The following is a 23,626-nucleotide window of genomic DNA, read 5'->3' as shown; positions in this document are numbered from 1 at the left end:
TACAGCCTGCATGATTAGTCCCCGTCCAGGCGTAATCTGAAATGCGACTATTAATTATTATTTCTGTTTTTCTTCCGTCCACGCCCCTTTATGTCTCCAACATTCTCTCAGAAATTCTGAAGCAGATATCAATGAAACTTGGCAGGTTGATGAACAAGTCTCTGTTTGAATATGCACGTAATTTTTTTTCCAGATCTGAAAATCCTATGTGGGTATTTTTCAAGATTTCCAGCCAAAATTACCTCTCCCTACTGCATCGACAGAGCAACTGATCTTGCTCAGAATAAATTGATTCGGTTAGGTTGAGATTCAGATTCATGAATAATTGATTTCAGATTCACAAGTTTTACCAAATGTATTCGATCCTAGATAAATGAAATAGAAACTCAGTTTGCACTACACATCGAAAATACAGAGCTGTAACTAAGAAACTAAAAATGTTTAGGACAACTGAGACTGAGAATTTGTGTTACAGAAAATATTCACAAAGAGTATGAAGATACAGCATGCCTTATAATCATGAATTTTAAAATTACTATTACATGTCATGTACTGTTTAAAATAATAAAATTAAAAAAAACTTTTTATTTCGAAAAAAAAATTGTAAAAAAAATATTGTAATATTCTCTATGAGATTATTGCTTATATATATGAAAAAATGTGAAATTTTGTAGTGTTGTTACTGCACCTGATATTAACAAATTAGTTATCACAATTATAGTTATTGTATTTTACAAAATGATTGAATAAGTTGTGCATTGAACGTAATTAAATGTAGTTTTCGATTCCCAAAGATAAATCATGATAATTGGATACTGTATGTATTGAGCCTCGTTTTCAAATGTTGCCTGAATAGTCAATTGAATCCAAGCTAAATACGAATCTGGAAGTCGCGCTGTATTACCATGATAAGTTTAATTTGCGTTCAGCAGAGTGTTGTTTCATTGCATCTACTAGGTATTTTTCCAGCAGAATTGGATTGCAGGAGCTTCAAATCCGTCGTAAGTGTACAAAGGTAGGTTCTTTATTTTGATTAAAATTGAATGTGTTGGGCATGTACATTGATGGATGTGCTTGGTGATGTGAATTGTAATGTTGATCGCCATTTTTATATTCGCGTGAATAACAAGAAAATAAAAATATAAACACTAGTTTGTAAAGAGACTCGCATTAATTGTAGAGGTCGAAGTTTTCAAGTAAATCGCCTTCCGGATTGTCTTACCTTGTTGTCTGTTTAACGATTTCCGAGATATCCACATATTTATTCATAAGAAAATAACATGTTGCTTTTGCTTATTCTCATTCCCATAAAATTTCATTGTTGAGAAGGACCTTTTGAACCGGACTGGCCAAGGTATAGTGACTTTTATGTACCCGGTATTAACTATGGGTCCATAGTTCTGCTTGTGTCGATCTGATGGTATATTAAACGTACATAGTATTTGTATAGCATTTGTCGACACAGTGACAAATGGTGACAGCCATAGTGTACCGTCCATGTTGACGCCGCAATGAAATCATTGTGCAAATAAACGATTGAAAATCATGCAATTTCCTGTGAAACACGACTCCCATCCAAGGTCGATAGATTGTAAATTTATTGAATACTCACCACAGTAACTATTGAGACTTAATTATTCGAAATAAAGCACATTCACCCGAGTACTCTTGGCCGGTCACGCTAAAATGCAGATATTCGCCATCTTACTCACACTGAGTAGTGAAAATTAAATGGTTTACAATATTTTATACCCATTAATAATGATTTAAATGTAGTAATATCACTGTATTAAGAAGACTGCAAACAATTATTGTTACTTCTCCATTGAAGGTTATGAGCAGACCAACCTTTATCACTACTGGCTTTCTTAATTAATACATGTACTTGCTCTGAAAACATAGCTTTTACAATTGTTTATTAAAAGATGTTGTTCCATGTACAATGAATACATTTTAAATAATAAACCTTACTGTGTTAATAACAAATTGTATTTGGCAACATGAGAATGATTCTGATGCCCAGTGGTGATGTTGAAACAAACCCAGGTCTTGGTACTAGGACCTGAATTAACAAAGAAGTCATGTACATCAAGGTTCACTCAGATTTATGAATGCAGTTTCCTGTGCAAGTATGTATGTAGGACAAATAGTTTTGTTGCACTTGTGTACTCTGAGATTCTGAACATGGGTCATTTTTAGTTGTCAGTACAAAACTAGATTATGGGAAATCACTTTATTATGAGTTGTACCCACATAAGAGTACATATTCATCCACCTGTTTATAGATGTTCCTTGTACTACTTTATAACTTATTGTGACATGCATGTCTTGTTAAATGCGGTTATGTGATCTTCGGTCGTTTCATGCCTATAGGACCTATAACACTCATGCGATAATGACATTAATTTACATATGACATTTGCTCAGTACAATTACATACTTTGTCTATATTCACCTTGTTCTATTCACGTATACGTTATTCACATTTTATACATCAATATTATTTACCTTATTTTTTGTCGACGCGTCACACACCAGGCTTCCCCTAGATAAACCAATGATGCAATGAAATTTGCCTGTGTCTGCCTCTATCTAATCGTAGGATATAATTAACACCTATCTCTCACAGAGACTTTAAAATGAACTACTAAAGACTACTCTTCTAACAAAGCAATGTTTTACAATATGGTGGTAAATGTATTCTATACACTGTCTAACTACTGGAGCTGAATATTGCAAAAAAAACTGTAGACACACGTATCCTCCATGATTAAGACCACTATCTGCTAAATTTGGATTATCACACAAAGATGCTATGTTATATATTTTCAACAGACGCGACATAATAATAATAACAACAAATGCATACAACTAAATCAAATGAAAAATATGGTCAGTGAAAGATAGTGTTCATGCTGCTCTGATGAGGACCATGAAAATAGTTCTGAAGAACTAATCGCGTCCATGGCCTTTACAAAGTTACTACTAATATTTAAATTACATAACTGTAATAAATTCATTGCGCTAGAATTTTAAATAAATTATATAAATGTAATAAATAGAAAAGTGATATCATGAGCGAAGCGTATATAAAAAATGAAAAGGCAAGAGTGGAGTGTACAAAGTTTATTTAGTTCAAGGATGCCAAGTTATCGGAATAGTGGTGCAGAGTCGGCATGGAAATCGGAGAATGTCGAACAATCGTTTTTTGTAACCGAGAAAGTGGGATAAGTATTTCCCCAAATTTGGATACAATATGTGTGGATAGAAAATATTAATTTATTGTATAGTAGAACTAGAACAGATCTCGGATTGTAGTGGTAGTATAGAAATAAGATCTACCAGGGCAAGTTGTGAGCTATTTGAGATGGGCCTTTAATTATTAACATCAAAAAGGTAAACAATAAGACACCGATGACACTATTTTACTGCTAGTAATAGGCAATGAACAATTTTGGCAGATTATTCCAAATGCGTTCATTATTTTACTTCTCACATAGAGTGACTGGTTACGAATGAAATATTTGTAGTATTTCTCAAAAAGAATGAATATGGACAAAATATAAATTTATATCTCTGTGATATGTATGACATCATGAGTATTTTAAACTTACAGAACACTGATGCAAAGAGGATCCCATACGACTGGGTTTAAAATCGACTCCCGTCTGTCGCGCGCAAGTTAGTGATGTGGCTACCATGGAAAAACAACCGGAATCTCGAAACTCGTCCATATTGTAATCAGCTTAAAGCGTTTTTGGTGATCATCGGCGTAGGACGCGTAGAAATGCCCACAGCGTAAAACGCGTCGCTGCTATTCCGGTTGTGACGTTTCAGTAGCGGATTTGCCGTACATTTTTGCTTCATATAAAGAATACCCGAAACATCAAAACGGGAATACAGTGGAGGATCTAGGGGCGGGTTCTTGAGGTCCGGACGCCCCCGTTGAAAAATTTATTCAATTTGTTTTTGTATAATATACAAAATCATTAACTTAGTCTGGCGACTTTAAAGTTTGGACCCCCCCCCCCATAAAAAAATCCTGTATCCGCCCCCTGGTGTATCTTACTAACTTAAGATGGTCATTCGGGCAATATCACAATTTGTTGTCTGCCTTCAGGCTGTTGGTCATAACCACCATCCTTTGGGCAGACAACAAATCGTGATTACGTTCACAAACATGTGTTATTATTATATAATTATCACATCCCACTGTTGTTATTCATGCTGTGATTCCTTGAGACTCAGTCAACTGACATTGAATGAAAATTAGCATATTTTTTGTTGTTAAACATAAGATATATAAAATATAACTTTATTTAGGTGGTTCGCATAATTAGTTTCAAGTTGTGACAAAATAACTACAAATACAATATATTTTTAGGATCGCAAGACGATACACTTAATTGAAAACACTATCATTTCAGTTGAGGTGGACTGAATGTGTCGATGTTGAAACACCAGTATGCCAAAGTTTAAAATAGTCGACAGGTTTTGTCACACTCTCACTACTAAAACCAATTCCCCAAATAGTACCCAGACGAACTCAAATTTATTTGCTTCAAGTAAAGTGCATATTATTACGTAACTGACATATCAGGGTTACCAAACACTCTGTTGTCTTATAGTAAGCTGTTAACACACACAAATACATACATACATATACATATACAATACATATGTACTGTAGATTTCGGTCAGCTCTTGTCAAGTTGCATAACATCCTAGGATATTTTGAGTAAATTATTCCAGAGTAAATATAGAAATCATGCTGACAAAAATTGACCAATAAAATACTGGGAATATAAATGGCGGTAATTCACTTGCATTCATAGTTATTAAATGACAATATGAAGTGTGCATGCAAAACATACACACACACTACCACGAGAAGATTCAACAATTGAATTATGTTATATAGCTATCAATCCAGTCTCTGAAGTATGTGATTCGTGCGTATACACCGGGTGAATGTGGCCTAGCACATCCATTACCCCAGCTTACCACTCCTGCCAAATACCATTTAAAATTGTCCATATTGCAAATCAAGGGTCCACCACTGTCTCCCTGAGAACAAAATAAAACGACGCATTAGGTTTAAAATTGAGTAACTTAAAAAAAAACCGTAATGTACATTGTATGTGTATTAATCGACTGTGGCATAGTGGTCGCAGACTCCATGGGTAAGCGAATTGATGTAAAACGTTGGTCCAGAGGTTAACACATTTTTTTATTAATGTGGGATAGTTGTCACTAAACATGTAATGCGATTTTTGTCAGGATGATAGTATGTGCTCAGGCACAAAAGTATTTAAACTAGATAATTATTGAAACAAAATCACGTAAATGACAGGGTTGGCATTTTAACGTAATTATATGATGTTTGTTCAACACCCGTTTAATGACGTGATTTGAGCATTGGACACTCAATTATTATACACTCATATTTGCACGTATAAGTTAGATGCTAATATTGTTTCTCAATCAACATGAAAACTTACATTATTTCAACTACAAAATACAATCATCTCTGTTGTCAACTCAGCGTTAGACAGACTGTCTTGCACATACATTACACAGACATTACTATTTTGATATTATTGAGTTGCTTGGATTTACATTGGGCAGTGCCCTCTTGAGTTTATTATTGATATCATATACAATCTCGTTGTTATTGATCTTCTTCAGCCATTTTATTAATAAACCAATAGCGGTCTTGTGACGCACGTTTATTGTCTCTATCGCCTGTCTGTGTTTATCTCATGATCGTCTATAAATATCGAAAGGTTTTCTTTTTAAACTCAAAAGATGCATGAATATATTTATATATATGATTGTTTTTCCGATCTATTTTGATTATATTTTTTGTTCTGATCATTTTCTGTTCTGATTTTTTGTGTAAGTTTCATTAGTTTTGTTGTTTTATGGGTTTTCAACCCTTGAGTGTTGACATCTTCAAACAGGCAATAATAAAATCACAACAAATCCAAATAAAATAGTTGTGGACACATAGTACTTTACCAATTAATATACACAGCAACGTTTGCTGTTATGACTGTTAGATGGCGCTATAACCAACACTTTTATGACCTATCGAATAACCACTATAACAAAAAAAGTCATCCAAAGCACACATCTTTATGGCTTAAACCATATAAATATATGAGTATATATACACACTAGATTCTCCACTAAATCATATTTATCGTATCACCTAATTTCGATAAATTTTCCTTGGATTTCCCGGGAACCAAAATGTGGAATGAGCTTTCAATGCATCTAAAAACGACAACAATCCGTTTAATGTTTCAATGATCGATTTATTGATTAGTTGGTTGGTTGGTTCGTTATTTATTTATTTTTTGTTTTGTTTATTGTTTTGAATTATTAATCATATATATATATATACAGATAAACTTTATTAATTTTTTTCCTGATCGCCTAAAGTTGGAAGAACTCTCAGTTCAAAGTTGGATTTAACGATTGATTCTCTATCGCCTAGTAATGTACACTAGCGACGCCACGTGATATTCAAATATAGTCAAAGGTTTAATACAGTCGCATTTTGAATATTCCACATATACGATATTTATTATAACAATGTTACCCCACGCTATTTTACTGAATCTACTCATCAATGTGCCGTTAACTGCAGACAACATGCATACATTACAAAACACAGTGTAATATTTCTATATAATAATATAATGGGTGCATACCTGACAGGTATCAATGCCACCTTCTGTGTACCCTGCACACATCATTCTATCGGTTGTATGCGGTAATTGCATGGCACATTCAGTGAGGTTTACCAATGGTACAGTGGCCATCTGTAAAACATACGGCGCTGTACCTGTAATACAAAATATGACAGTTATGCAATTCCGTATGTAAGATTTCAGTCGATTAAATTGGGAAAGCCATGCACGACATTTGCGCCTTTTCAGGACGTAACGCCATATCGAGAGCCCGGTGACGTTTCTTGGTAAGATGATTCACCAGTTTCTACCTTGCATTCATATTAGGTACATGATTAAAGATTAATGCGTATTTATTTGCGTTTTGATCAAAAATTATCCTCAAGTGTGGTAATTCTATTTGTTCAAATTAGACATACCGACAGAGCAGAATGAAACACATAACACCCAGAATGATTCGATTTTCGGCCTTTTTTGTTATGAGACAATAATGGAAACACAATTTAAATATGCTATCGTGCCTCGGACATACAAGGGATGGTTTCAATCACACTGTTAGTGTGTCGCACATGCTGATTAATGGTGAATGTCATTATGTGTTTTATTTTAATTGAAACACCACACGATTGTGTAGTAATAACTCATGGAGTGTGCCGTCATTTGTACTCACCGTCCTCCTCCGTCCATCCCCATCCAGAAATAAGACATTCTTTGCCGTCGGGGAAATGCATATCTGATGGCGGTAAGCACGCCAGCCGTACATAGTCATTGAGTTGGACCATGGAACTGAGTTCTAATAACGCTATATCGTAATCGTAAGTGGAATCGTCGTAACTGTTGTGCATAATTATACGTGAGACGCCTTTCACAACACGTGTTGCTGTTTGTGTCCAGTCATCATGCATAGTCACACCCATGTGCACCTCCAGGTTGCTGGCATCTCTACAATTGAACCAAGGATATGCAGAGATCAGTTTGCATCAAAGTATAACCGAGGGTATTAAAAATAGGATAACATGTATACGATTTGAATTAACAGAAATTACATGGGTTTATTGTGATTACGTCATTTTCGGGCTTCAGTGGCACTTGATACTAGTCGAGTACGTTATGAAATCAGCCATTTTGTTCATTACGTTCGTAGCTAGTCGTTATATTGTTATAATACTAGCGATTACATTCCAGAGAGAGAAGTAGTCGCTGAGTTCATATTTGAGCATGGATGGAAAACAAAAACAACTAATCTGAAAGTCGTGGTGTTCACCATCTAACTGAATCGAACCTAATGTAAGAATAAATGCCGCCATGAATTGCTTCAATTTGTTTCTCTAATATAGCACATAAAATCAATACTGCAATAATATATTGTATCATAGTGCATAGAAAGAAAGTAGAAACCTAGACAAATCTACGGTAGAGCTGAAAATACAGTCATGAACTTAACAACAGAGTGACTGAAAACCCTTTTCCAAAGTTCATGCCACAATTAGACAATTAGACGATATTAACAATGAATAACAATTACAGAAACAATAGCTTAGTTGTGGCACTCAAGACAGGCAACGTAAAGACTGCAAAATCAATAGTCAACGGCATACTTATATATGTTGAGGGTGATAATAAAGATGTTACCATTGATCACTGTCGAAAAAGCTGAGATGCTACTTGAAGTTGAATAAGAAAACAATCCAATTTAGCTCAAGTCAAGTTCCATTTATTGAAAACCTCATTACTAGTGGTGGATTAAGACCATACCTTGTGTAAAAGTAAATTGTGGTTAGGTCAAGTTACATTGATTAAATACCTAGCTGGAAACCAGGGATTAATTTGATTCGTAAACCAATAGATGTAGCTGGAAACCAGGGATTAGTTTGATTTGTAAACCAATAGATGTAGCTGGAAACCAGGGATTAATTTGATTCCTAAACCAATAGATGTAGCTAGAAGCAAGGATTAATATGATTCGTAATTCAATAGATGTAGTTGGAAACCAGGGATTAATATAATTCGAAACCAGGGATAGCTAAATCTAAAAAGAATTTAAATGACTAATAATATGCCTGGGTGCAGATCTGCTCCACAATGAACAACCAGTAATATAAAGAAACAGGTATACACGTAAGCCTCCAAGACCCGTTGGATTCGTTATTTTAACTCCGCTGTTGACGAAGTCGAGCAGAGCTTATAGTATTACTGATTGTCCGTCATCGCCCGTCGTCGTCGTTGCCGTCATCGTCGCCGTCGTCGTCGTCGCCGCCGCCATCGTCAACTTAACATTTTCGACTTGTTCTTAAAAACCTCAAACTTTATAGCTGTGAAACTTTCTAAGAATATGCCTTGGGTGGTTCTCTCTCATATTTGTTCATTTCGTGTGGATATGTTCAATTATCTTATTTATAGCGGATATTTTTGTCATTTTTGGTCAAAAATGCTATTTTTGACTTCTTCTTGAAAACCGCTAGCCTAAATGCTTTGATACTTGGTATGTAGGTACCTTGGGCGGACCTCTCTTAGATTTGTTCATTTTGTGATGATATCTTCAATTTTCTAATTTTTATGAATATTTTTGTCATTTTTGGTAAAAAGTGATATTTTCGACTTCTTGTTAAAAACCGCAGGTCCTATTGCTTTGATATTACATATCTAGGTACTATATGTGGACCTCTCTCAGATTTGTTCATTTCGTGATGATATCTTTGATTCTCTAATTTTTATGAATATTTTTGTCATTTTTGGTAAAAAGTAATATTTTCGACTTCTTGTTAAAAACCGCAGGTCCTATTGCTTTGATATTACATATCTAGGTACTATATGTGGACCTCTCTCAGATTTGTTCATTTCGTGATGATATTTTAATTCTCTAATTTTCATGAATATTTTTGTCATTTTGTCATATTTTTGTCAAACCGCAAGTCTAATTGCTTTGATATTATATATACTACATATGTACTACAGGTAGACTTCGGAGCGGAGCTATATCAGCCGACAGGCTGCTAGTTTATAATTCTAATCATTTTAATCACTACATAATTCCTAATTTTCGAGTTGCCCGTTTTCCTTGGAATTCCGCTAGAGGGCGCATCGTAAATACCCGGATGACGAGCCTGAGTGGGGTTGTTTGACGTTATCCTGGGGGGGGGGGGGGCGGACATCCGAGCATTTTCAGCGCTTGGTAACCCTGGCGGTGAAAACAAAGGCCAAAAACTCGCAGAAAACGGTACTTTGGGATGGTTGTTGAGACTCCCCTGAACAGTGTAACAAGATTAGCCCTACGTGTGTAACATATATAAATTTGGTTGTTCAGGATTACTTCAAAGTTGAGTTTGTGTTGTTTTCTCGAATTTTCACTGGCTCGACCGGCGTTTCACAGCAGCGCGAAAAGAGCCCATAGAAATACATTATGATATATAGAAGATAATATTTGGTAATCGTAGTCCTAAATAACAGAAATACATGTACAGTGGTGCGCGTCTTAGCAACGTGGAACGTCTTGTGACGTAGCTCCGCCCCCGAGGATTGACGTTCTGTATTCTTACATGCGTAAATCAATAGATTGGAAAAACAAAACAGTTCCAGAACTCCGCAAATTTCTTCAGGATCGTGGTATAACTTGCAGCAATGTTCGTAAAGCTAAACTTTTTGAACTTGTTGAGTTTGCAAACGAGTTAAATGTTAGCCTTTTGGAGACCGACGATCGCGAAGAGTCAAACAGTCGTCGTCGTACTGTAAAACACGGCGAGTCGAGGATAACTTTGGTAGCTCCGTATAACGTAAAACCTTGGCAAAAAAACCTTCATACTTTGCCTTCATCATGTGCAGAATACAGAATTTATTTTCATTATGGCAGAGTGTATTCGGAAACGATCCATGAAGGAAAATCCTTACAAGCCATGGTTTATTATTAAATCAAACTCTAAAATAGTTTCTGGTGTTTGTAACTGTGTAGTGTATATTTGATTTAATATTTTATTCACCAGGTGATCAGCAGATGCAGCTAATATATAAATGGACACACGTTTTTTCCTTCCGTAGTAATTTTAATTTCAACTTCGCAACAAATGCCATCATAAGGATTATGAACAAGAAGAACAATGTAGGGATAGGCAACAAGCGACAAGCAACAAATTTTCCATCAAATCCGGCTCAATGTTATCGTTTGCGCTCGTCTCGGGAAGCTGACAGTCTTCGTTTTTCAATCTATGTATAACTGCGGTTGAAAGACGGCTGTCTCCAGTTATTGAACTCAAAAAATACTGGTACAGGATGGAAAATGTTTGACGTCCACTCAGGGTCCGGGGAAGCATTCGAATCCACTGGCGTCGAAGTGTTGATTTCTTGGACGAAAGAAATGTATGAACAGTTACGCCATTCATCTCAGGATATTTCGCTGTTTTTTTCTTTTTAAAGGAACTCGAGGAACAGCCTTAGCATTACAATACCAGTTAATCAGTTTGACCAATTCTTGCAAAACGTTTGTAAAAAAAATAAGACTTCGGCAACAGTAACTACTAGTATATTGCTTGCAGCAGACGCCGCTCAAATTTCAACCCCACCACGAACGTTGAACGGGCTGTCATCCGGGTACTTTGGGAACGCCCTCTATCGAATTTCGTGAGAAAACTAGTACAGTAACTTGGAAATTAGGAATTGATGTAGACCACTGCAGATTTTTAATTAAAATCATTGTTTAATTTATTTTAACAAATTAATCCACCACGAACGCTAAGAACCTAAAACAAACACGTTACACATTTTATATAGGGTTTAAACTTTGGCTGAACTGCGTGACATTGGCACTGTAGAAACAGGTAGCTAACATTTCTGTTCGTGTTACCACAGACTTGCTGTTGTCTCGCAGCGTGTATTCCACACTTGTGTGATAATCTATTTTACATGCGTCGTTGACGTTGCATTGTATCTTTGTGAAAAAATACGAGTTTTGAAGAATATGCAACTTGAAGTTAAAGTTGGCAATCACTATTTAGAATTTACATATACTTACTCGTCAACAATACAATGGGCAGCAGTCACAATCCACTGTGGGCGAACTAATGTGCCTCCACAGAAATGGGATCTTCCCGACAGTAACGAAACTTGCCATGGCAATTCACCGAGCATCGAGTACACACCGCCAACGATTCGAGGCAATGTCGCAGTTACTGTTCCACACTCTGAAAAAATATATCTTTATTGCAAACCCATCTATAAACATTATACTCTGGAAAAAAAATATAACCTATATTACAAAATACATAATTCAATATCAGAGATAATGTAATCACTTACCGCAAACAGTCTCGTCACTGTTGTCAGCACAGTCGTTATTTCCATCACATTGTAATGTGAGGGATATGCAACTACCGTCATCACAAATGAATTGGTCATTGTTACACGAATCTGTAAAACACACACGATACGACAATATATTATATTATATTATATTATATTATATTATATTATATTATATTATATTATATTATATTATATTATATTATATTATATTATATTATATTATATTATATTATATTATATTATATTATATTATATTATATTATATTATATATATAATATATACATCATACTTTTTAATAGAAAATAATAAGAATGTATAATATGAGGTTATTACGAGGATACCTCAACGTATGCACGAAGACAGTACAGCGAAAGTATCGATCGAAGACTGAATTAACTTACTACAATTGTATTCATCGGAGGTGTCACTACAATCAAAAGTGCCATCACAGAGTTTACTGCTTTCTATGCAACTACCATCGGTGCATCGGAATTGAAAATCGCACACTGGATATTGAACAAGATACATAAATAAATTAATCAGTCTAATTTGAATGACAATTAACCATTAAAGGATGATACCGTTCCCGGGGCGGTGCATAACATTCAGTGTGAGTCGCAAAATACTTAGTCAACATGAGACTATATCCAATTAAATGCGTAATAGCATATACACAAACAAAAAACTGTAAATTTTTAATACTGAAATACCGATCACCTAAGTAGCCATACTTTTGTAAATGTACCGCACATTATCGCACATTCAAATTTAGATATTTACATTTATGTGTGTCAGTTTCTCATATTGGACTAAATTATTATAAGTTACCCGCTCGACAAAATAGCATGTATACGCATTTCAGTGAACTCACAATTGCACATCGCTTCATTCTCATCGGAATTGTCTCCACAGTCGTCATAGTCATCACATGCCCAGTTAGGAAGAATACACAACCCGCTATCACACACGAATTCACCGGGTCGACACGTGGAAGATGCTGTTTATTAAACATATTATTAGAATTGGCATGAATGCTATATATATATATACATCCTCAATGTCCCTATGCTATATAGTCTCTACTTGAGATAATTATTATTTAATTTTATCCGACGAAGACAAATATATTCACAAAATAACTATATGCTGTCCATGGCCTATTATAATATTCTGCTAACTGCAACGGAATATTTTTTTGTTATACATATGCTTTTAATAAACTTACAATTGCACTCCGCTGAAACTTCATCGGAATTGTCCCCACAGTCGTCATAGTCATCACATACCCAGTTTGAAGGCAGACACAGACCATTAGAACACAGAAACTCACCGGAAGGACACGTGGAAGATGCTGTCAAAGAAACATACCATAACAATATGCACAATATTTAGCCTAGCATCAGATCGAATGAAATATGTGTAGTTGTTCTTAAGGCCATTCTCTTTATCCCAGACGAGAATATACTCATGGTGATCCAATACATAGCCCACGGGCCACCAGCCCTCAACAGCATACACAGGAATTTCAATAAACTTACGATTGCATATCGCATCATCTTCATCGGAATTGTCTCCACAGTCGTCGTAGTTGTCACATACCCAGTTGAGAGGCAGACATACACTATTAGCACACACAAAGTCATCGGGGAAACATGTTGAAGGTGCTGTGAATGAAACATAGCATATTTGTGGACGTGGTATTACGTACCCGAGAAGACATGTATGAAACAACTAGATTTTCTGCAGCAGATCATCCAAAAACATCAATTAAACAATTATTATTGCCCAAATATTAAAATGTGCCTATTATTCACTTATATTTTTCATTATTGTATAGTTTCACTATTTATTTTATTATTCTTGTTATCGATACCATGTAATTATTATTTATATTATTATTAACTATGTGGGTTACACGTGACATTGTATGTATTACTTCACATAAATAAGCTAATAGTTCCCAATATTATTGTGCAATGACTAAACCAAATCAGATATTATTTTTCTCACGTATCATGCAGCAGCAGTGATATAAAAGTATTTTACACCCCCTGAGCGGTAAATCACACAGGTCCGTGTACGAAATTAGAAAGTGTGACTCCACCAGCTACGCACATCCTAAAATGGCGAAACATATACCGCTCAACGCAAGGAAATATCACGAACACGAACCACTCCAATACCAGGAGGTCATGTGAATGAAACATACCATAACATGTCTGGTGATATATCTTCATATGATCTTAAAACCCACTGACCCAACTCACATTTATAATGAAAAAACTAGGGATATTGAATGTTCCACGGGTTACGTTGAAGGTTTTCGAAAACTGAATTCTGTGTATAGACGAATATACTTGTTGTACTTGTCTCAAAAAGAAACAAAATCTCTATTGCTTTATAGAACCAATCCTAGAAACATATTTTGTTGTGTGGTTTTGATGTGAATTAATCATCTCTGTCATGTATTACTTGCAATTAAAAATGCAACTTAGCGGCGGAGCAACCTCAGCCTGCTAATGTTAGTTTTTCTACTTTGGGAGTATTAGGACAGATTAGAATTATTAGAATCAAATGCAAGAGGAGTGTTAATGTGATAGATAATATTTATCAGTCAAAGTTAATTATTGATTAATTTTACTCATGGACAATTATAATATAGCCGGAAGCAGTGAAGGAATATATACGCATTTAAATGGACGTACAATTGCATATCGCAGCATCTTCATCGGAATTGTCCCCACAGTCGTCATAATCATCACATGCCCAGTTGAGAGGCATACATAAGTTATTAGCACACACGAAGTCATCGGGAAGACATGTGTAAGGTGCTGTGAACGAAACATAGTATATCAATGGGCGTGGTATTATGCTTTTGTACCCTCGCAACTGATCTGTAATCGCCACTGATCTCACTCGGATATGTGATAGGTTACATTGACGTCTAACTGAAATTGAATGATATTGGTTGCGCGGTTGTAGTATGCAGGCATGGCTGGTAAACATCACCTTTGCTCCAGACACATATATTTAGAAAACTAAGGTATGCAGCGCAAGTATTATTCAACGCGTAACATAATATCAACGCATGAAACGTACAATTGCATAACGTCGGATCTTCATCGGAATTGTCCCCACAGTCGTCATAGTTATCACACACCAAGGTATGAGACAAACACAGGCCATTATCACACACTAACTCACCAGGAAGACATGTGGGAGATGTGAGAGGTGCTATTAATGAAATATACTATCGTGAGTTATGTCATGTACTCTGGTACCTGGTCTTTATTTTCTGTTAATAGCCAGTCACTTACATATGAAGAGAAATAAAATAATGATATTGTTTGCGTCATAGTCGTAGGTCACATTGAAATTGGTATCTCTTCGTACTTTGTAATAATCAAAATATTTACTCATTTTCTTATTATAACAGATATTAATATCTTGATAGTCATATCCGTTATAATAATGGAGAAATTTCTTCAAGGTTTGTAAAGCAGACTTTTAGTATTCAACTCTTACTTAAATATACACATTGCGTATGATGTGATATAATGGCAAAAAGGACAGGTTTAGAAATATAGAACACAAATGGATGCAATCCACTATGTGTCCTACCGGCAATTACCATGGCAATAAGAAGAAAAATATGTAGCTGGAAACCAGGGATTCATTTGATTTGAAACCAGGGATAGCTAAATTCATATTCACAATATAACACATACTGTCCAAGGGTAATTATTAGATCCCCGCCAACGGCAACAGAAAATATACGGATTTAAATAATCTTACAATTGCATATCGCAGCATCTTCATCGGAATTATCCCCACAGTCGTCATAATCATCACATACCCAGTTGAGAGGCAGACATAAACTATTAGAACACACGAAGTCATAGGGAAGACATGTGGAAGGTGCTGTGAATGAAACATAGTATATCAATGGGCGTGGTATTATGTACCCTCACAACTGATCTGTAATGGTCACTGATCTCACTCGTATATGTGATAGGCTACAATGACGTCTAACTGAAATTGAATGCTATTGGTTGCGCGGTTGTAGTATGCAGGCATGGCTGGTAAACATCAACTTTGCTCCAGACACATATATTTAGAAAACTAAGGTATGCAGCGCAAGTATTATTCAACGCGCAAATAATATAAACGAACTACTTACAATTGCATAACGTCGGATCTTCATCGGAATTGTCCCCACAGTCGTCATAGTTATTACACATCAAGGTATGAGACAAACACAAGCCATTATCACACACAAACTCACCAGGAAGACATGTGGGAGATGTAGGAGGTCCTAATAAAAAATATACTATCGTGAGTTATGTACTCGCGCAACTGGTTTTTATTTTCTGTTAATAGCTACTCACACATCACACATATGAAGAGAAATAAAATAATGATATTGTTTGCTTTATAGTCATAGGTCACGTTGAAATTGAATATGATTAGATATGATTACCATGATAGTCATATCCGTTATAATAATAGAAATATTACTTCAAGGTTTGTAAAGCAGACTTTAAGTATTCAAATCTGTCATATAATTCCGCATTAATCATGAGATGATATAATCGAAAAAAAGAAAGGTCTATGAATGTCGAACACAAAGGAGTTAGGAGCGGAGTTATGTAATAAAATGGTATTGTCGTGGGCTAATATGTATCTGAGAAGAAAAATAAAATAATAGTATTGCTATATGGTAACTTTGAGGTATTTCTGAAATGTAATGCAAATAACAACACATGATAGATTTTGTATTACTCGATATAAGTGCAAATAAAGACAAACTTCGGAATATTTAACTATGAGTCTTACCGGCGGTTACCATGGCAATAAAAGGAAAATGTATGAGAGAATATCTTCATTAAACCATATAATACATGCGAGTATAATCAAATGAAAGCAAACCATAAGATGTGCCAGTACTAGTAAATAGGAAACGTACTTACTCCTCTCACAATGGAACCCTGTGAAACCACGAATACATTCACATATGTACATATTTATTCCATCATCACACCTACCGCTGTTCTGACACGGATTCGAGTCGCATTCATTCACGTCTGAATAACACATGTAAATCAAATAACCCATTCAAATATTTTAGTATTCGACTTGATTAATATCATGTTACAAATGAAATGTCAGTCATTATCTAGGATATGTAAATAGAGTTCCAGTAATACACTGCTAACATAAATTAACAACGTAATTGTCTGTGACGTAATAGATTCGTCTTTCACTTATAGTTTCAAAGCGATCTGCCGTGGTCGTGAGTTCAAATTAAATGTATACGTGCTTTTATGTTGGCAGTTTATCTGTAGTCAATACCACTTTCTCACTTTTGCTGGACATGTACTTTATCCCCGAGGGTAAACTTAACTGAGTAGGTCATATTGATCATGAACACATGTCGCTGTTGTTCGCACTGTAGATTCTACTTATGCACAAACTAGTTGCTGTTGGCACGTTCATTGGACGCTTTTCAGAGCTGACATTTTTGGGGATGTGAAGTACTGAGATAAAATTTGTTTTCAGTGACAAGGCGCTCTGCCGTGGCCATGAGTTTGAGTCTGCGTGTGCGCCTTTATATGTTCGTGATTTGTCATTGGCGATGCAATTAAATAATCTTTCCTTACCACTTTCCATTCTTTTTGTTATTATGTTGCATCATTGCTTATATATATCATTGGATTTGATTTTGCACACTTTCTCACTCTGTTGTATAAACTGTGGTCACATGTTGTAACATTTATAATTGTACAAAGCTGAAGCATATAATTCAAGATTATATTATGCGAATTACTTGAACAATGGGTCACATGACTAAATTGAGTATATAACAACTGGAACATTGTAGCCATCATTGGTATTAATCAAGAATACTTAATCACCGGGTTTAGTTTAGTCAATTCAGCTACTTACCGGTGTCACAGTTCGTTCCCGTAAATCCCAGGAAACAGTCACATGTGTATCCATGTACGATAGCAGTACATACACCATGTTGGCACGGATCTGTTAAACAGGAATCCCTATCTGAAGTGAGAACAGTAAAGGGTTCAGTAAACGTATAAGGCAAATGTGTTATGCGTGTGTTTAAATAATACAGTTTGCAAGACAGGACCGCAACTAATAAATTAAAGTTGTGTTTAGGTGTAAATGTTTTTTTTTTATTTTGTCAATACTCTACTCTGTTTCCATCAAGAAGCTAGCTCTAGGACTGGTGCTCAAATTACCGCGTAAGAAAACATACATTCCCCCCAGGCATATATATTTAAAACACTGAGCTATGCAGCGCAAGTATTATTCAACTACCCGCCAACGCACAACATATTATAAACGCATGAAACTTACAATTGCATATCGCCGGATCTTCATCGGAATTGTCCCCGCAGTCGTCATAGTTATTACACACCAAGGTATGAGGCAGACACAGGCCATTATCACACACAAACTCACCAGGAAGACATGTGGGAGATGTAGGAGGTCCTATTAATGAAATATACTATTGTGAGTTATGCTATGTACTCGCGCAAACGTTATTTTTATTTTCTGTTAATAGCCACTCACACATCTAACTTACATATGAAGAGAAATAAAATAATGATATTGCTTGCTTTATAATCATAGGTCACGTTGAAATTGAAATCTCGTCGTAAGTGACATATTCAAAATATTATTATATGACAGATTTGAATACTTAAAGTCTGCTTTACAAACCTTGAAGAAATGTCTCCATTATTATAACGGATATGACTATCAGAGTAATCATATCCGTTATAATAATGGAGACATTTCTTCAAGGTTTGTAAAGCAGACTTTAAGTATTCAAATCTGTCATATAATTCCGCATTAATCATGAGATGATATAATCGAAAAAAAGAAATGTCTAGAAATATCGAACACAAAGGAGTTAGGAGCGGAGTTATGTGATAAAATGGTATTGTCGTGGGCTATTATGTATCAGAGAAGAAAAAATACAATAATAGTATTGCTTCATGGTAAATTTGAGGTATTTCTGAAATGTAATGCAAATAACAAATAACACATGATGGTTTTTGTATTACTCGATATAAATACAAACAAGTTATCTGAAGGTGACAGCGCCCCCACTTTTCAGATGTGATTATAGTTGGCGATGAATCATAAAGTTTGAATGTATATGTATGGAATCGGGTAGGAAGATTAAGTTGAAAATCAAAAGTACGTGAGTCAAAGTTAACATTTAGGACATCTCTATTACATTTGGTAAAATTTGCATAAAGTTTAACAAAAATTCACAATCAATTGAATATGGAAATTTAATTGAGTCAATATTAAATAGCAAATACAAGAACTGCCATAAAAAAATAAAATGTTGCCACAACATGCTTCCAAGGTTAATTTGCTTGGAATCAAATAAAATTCCAATTTTCCAGATTTTAGGTTACAAGATATTAACAAAAATTAAAAATTAATTAAATATGCAAATTAGCCCATTAATTTAGTTGAAACTCAATATTGCACAGCACATATCTTACATTGACAGATAAAGTAAGTCTATAAAAAGTTTGGTTTTAATTGGACTATTAATCCACAAGATTTTAACAAAAATTCAAAATTATGAACTATTCAAATTAGCTCAAAAATTAAGTTGAAACTCAATATTGCATAGCACATATCGTATATTGTCTGATCAAGTAAGTCAATATCAAATTTGGTCTCATTTGCACTATTACTTCACAAGATATTAAGCAAATATTCAGCAAATATGCAAATGAGCCCATTAATTTAGTTGAAGTTAAATATTGCATAGCACATATCTTATATTGACAAATCAAGTCTCTACCAAGTTTGGTCTGATTTGGACTATTAGTTCACAAGATATTAACAAGAATTCAAATTAATATTTATTTATTTATTTATTTATTTATTTATTTATTTATTTATTTAATTATTTATTTATTTATTTATTTATTTATTTATTTATTTATTTATTTCACCAGTATACAAACAAAATTTTTACATGTTTATGTACAGGACAAAATACTGGTGAGGACCATGGAACTAGTTCATTTGGACTAGTCTAGTCCATGGCCCTTTATATTAAATAATAAATTAAGTCGTCATAAAAGTTACAGTAAACAAACAAACAAAAATAATGAATTAATTATATGAGATCAACTAGTAAATAATATAATCAATCATCACAATGACAAATCGATTTGTTTTGAGCTCAAAAAAAAGACATGTCTGAAATTTAGCGAGTTTGTTAACATCAAGAATACCAAGTTTACGAAAAAGATGTGCAGAGGGTGCGTAGTAATCAGAAAAGGTGATTAATCGTATGAATTTCGTTTGCAGTCATAGTAAAAGGTCAAGATGGGTAGAATATGTGTTGTCCCAGAGCTCAATACAGTAGGATAGATGAGGTAGTATAAGAGTGTTGTATAAAAGAATAAGGACAAAGCGTGGAACATAATGTCGAATACGGGCTATAACACCAATCGTGGGGCTTATTGTTTTAATGGTCTTTTTAATGTAGTTTTTCTAAGTCAGAGTGCAGTCAATTGTCACACCAAGATATGTTGCTGTAGCAACGCCCTCTATCTGGGCATTGTCTATTTTGAAAGTGCCATCTAGTGCTATTTTTGTGTGTGCTGTTTTAAGAAACATGTAATTAGTTTTTCCAGTGCTTATTGTGAGTTTGTTAGCCTTAGACCACCGTGAAACGTTTTGGAATCAGCAGTTAAAGTGTCAAGATTAACAATTCTGAGTTCAAGTGTTAGTATCATCAGCAAATAGGTGAAAGTTAAAAGCATTAGTAGATTTGCGAATATCAATAATATAGATAATAAAAAGTATAGGCCCCAAGAAGGAGCCCTGGGGTACCCGATATTTGACTGATTTAGAACTTGAAAAACATCTATTTATATCTACGGTCTGATGTCGGTCTTGAAGGTAGCTGCGAAACCAATGAATTGGAGTGCCTCTTATCCCACAGTATGATGGGTTGTGAAACAGTATGTCATGGCCCATGGTTTCAAAAGCTTTTTTCAGGTCAATAAAGATACCAAATGTTATAAACCCTTTGTCCATGTTATCAACGATGTCAGCAATAACATTAGCCAGGGCAAGTTTTGTGTTATATTTCCTCCTAAACCATATTGAGTGTCAGCAAGAATATTACATTTATTAAAATAAACAGATATTTATTTTTTGACAATACTTTCTATAACTAAAGATGGATAGAATGGAAATTGGTCTGTAATTCACATCAATGGGTGAGCCTTTTTTATAAATAGGGGTGACTTTAGCAAATTTTAGAGCTGCGGGAAACTTGCCTTGGGATAGGGAACAGTTAAAGATATATTCAAGTGAATGAGAAATAATAAATTACCTGGGATGTATTTTATCATAACCAATAGATTTGCTGGGGTCTGAAAGAATGATTTCTTTATATATGTCATGATGAGTGATGTGACGAAATAAATAGAGTCTGGGTATTTGTCATGAAGATACATATTGTAATTGTTAGATGTGTTAATTTTGGTTGCTAAATTAGAGCCAACATTAACGAAGAAATTGTTAAATTTTTCAGCAATATCATGATTATCTGATAAAATATTTCCAAAAAAGGAATCGTCATTGAGTTTGTCGGGGGATGATGCATTAGACCTATTGCTTAACACTTCGTTTATCACCTTCCATGTTTTGCTATTATTACCCTGTGCAGATAAGAACTTGTGATAATGATAACCCCTTTCAGCAGCCTTAAGTAACTTGCTGTAAAGATTCCCATATTTGTTATAGTTGTGTCTAATATCAATATTGTTTGGCGACTTTTCCATGCTATAATATAATTTCTGTTTAGTTTTGGCTAATATTAAAAGACCCTTTGATAGCCACGGTTTTTGGATTTTGTTGTCTTTGATACTGACTTTGATTAAAGGCACATGCTCAGTATCAACAATGAGAAATAAATTGATAAACGTATTATACGTGGCATCAGTGTCAGTATTATTGTAAACTGGGTGCAATAAATTCCCCCAAATCGGAAAAAAGTTTGTTTTATTATAAAATGAAAAGTCGCATTTGTAGTAGGATGTCTTATGCTTTCGATCATGGTGAAGGTTAAAAAAAGCAAAAGTTGGATAATGGTCGCTGATATTCGTGTGGATACAGCCACACTCAAAGGAAATAATCTGTGATATTAGTGATCACGTGATAGATGGTCGTGGAAGTGGTGTCAGTTACTCTTGTGTCGGTATCAATTTTTTTTTTAATATTTACGCCTATCGCCCCTCCTGGGACATAGGCCGTCAACCAGGTTCCTCCAGGCAGAGCGGTCCTGAGCCAGCGTCTCCAGTTCTTTCCATGTGCGGCCCATCTTCTTAACATCTGCCTCCATGTCTCTGCGCCATGAGTTACGAGGCCTTCCCCTCTTCCTTTTTCCTTGAGGATTCCAAGTCAATGCTTGTCTAGTAATATTAGGCATTGGTTTCCGTAGGGTGTGGCCAATCCACCGCCATCGTCTCTGCAAGAGCTCTGCCTCAATGGGTTGCTGATGAGCAATCTCCCACAAGTCTTGGTTACTAATTACCTCAGGCCAGAACATTCTGAGGATACGCCTAAGACAAGTATTGATGAAGGACTGTATTTTCCTAATAATGGCAACAGTAGTTCTCCATGTTTCTGCACCATATAGGAGTGTTGAAGATGCATATTTTAATGTTCCTTGGTAGTTTTGTAGATCGCCATATGTTATTTAGCTGATGGAACGCTCTCCTTGCTTTCCCTATCCTTATTCTTACATCTGCATCTGTCCCACCTTGTTTATCCACGTTACTTCCCAGATATGTAAAGCTTTCAACCTCTTCCAGTGATTTATCTTCCAACCTGATGGCAGATTGATTTGAGGAATTGATTCCTAAAATCTTGCTCTTTGTTTGGTTAACATTTAGTCCAAGGCGACCTGACTTATCTCTAATGATGTCAGTTTTTCTTGCATCTGCTTGTGAGTGTGTGAGAGCAAGGCGATGTCATCTGCAAAATCAAGATCATCCAGTTGCTGCCATAGAGTCCACTAGATTTCATTCCTCTTGTTAGTGGTGGAGAACTTCATAATCCAGTCAATGGCCAATAAGAAGAGAAAGGGTGAGAGGAGACACCCTTGTCTTACTCCTGTCTTCACATTGAATGCATCTGTTAGCTGCCCTCCATGAATTACCCTGCATGACAATCCCTTGTATGAATTCCTTACAAAATTGGTAATTTTGTGTGGTAGCCCATAATGTTTCATAAGTTTCCACAGTGTTGGTCGGTTAACGCTATCAAACACCTTTTCATAATCAATGAAATTAACATAAAGAGGAAAGGGAAGAGTTCCATTCCAGTGACTGCTCCGGGATTATGCACAGAGTGGCAATTTGATCAGCACATGGTATCAATGGTTTGGGTAAAATTATAACTATTTAGTAGAGACAAATATGTAGCTACTGAGTTGGTATTTAAGTTAACATCAATATTAAGATCCCCAAAATAACACATTTTTTATTGTTTGCAGCAAAATAATTAAGAATCTCATCCATAGCATTCAGAAATTCATGGATGGGCGTATTCGGTTTCCTGAAAT

At 35.2% G+C, this 23,626-nt stretch overlaps 1 protein-coding gene and 1 long non-coding RNA gene across 2 annotated transcripts in view; one reads left to right on the top strand and one right to left on the bottom strand.

The window, feature by feature from the left end:
* The first annotated feature begins 928 nt into the window (after positions 1 to 928).
* Positions 929 to 23,626, top strand: part of LOC144353870 (uncharacterized) — a 31,790-nt gene continuing 9,092 nt past the window's right edge. Inside the window, exon 1 of the long non-coding RNA XR_013420895.2 lies at positions 929 to 1,015. This is a non-coding gene — a long non-coding RNA (uncharacterized LOC144353870). The remainder of the gene's footprint in view (positions 1,016 to 23,626) is intronic.
* Positions 4,534 to 22,609, bottom strand: LOC146734363 (uncharacterized). The gene is made up of 16 exons (XM_085508194.1): positions 22,285 to 22,609; positions 18,367 to 18,501; positions 17,938 to 18,048; positions 16,962 to 17,075; positions 16,172 to 16,306; positions 15,787 to 15,912; positions 14,697 to 14,822; positions 13,530 to 13,655; positions 13,217 to 13,342; positions 12,863 to 12,988; positions 12,393 to 12,497; positions 11,985 to 12,095; positions 11,701 to 11,869; positions 7,369 to 7,640; positions 6,720 to 6,853; positions 4,534 to 5,067 (listed from the first exon to the last, which is right to left on the bottom strand). Exons 1-16 carry the CDS (start codon positions 22,607 to 22,609, stop codon positions 4,909 to 4,911), a joined length of 2,400 nt encoding a protein of 799 aa, XP_085364320.1. The 3' UTR covers positions 4,534 to 4,908.

The sequence above is a fragment of the Saccoglossus kowalevskii genome, chromosome 14 (assembly GCF_978046115.1).
Source record: "Saccoglossus kowalevskii chromosome 14, keSacKowa6.1, whole genome shotgun sequence".
Lineage (NCBI taxonomy): Eukaryota > Metazoa > Hemichordata > Enteropneusta > Harrimaniidae > Saccoglossus > Saccoglossus kowalevskii.
Note: the sequence above shows the minus strand (reverse complement) of the source record. Positions and strands in the feature narration are given on the sequence as shown.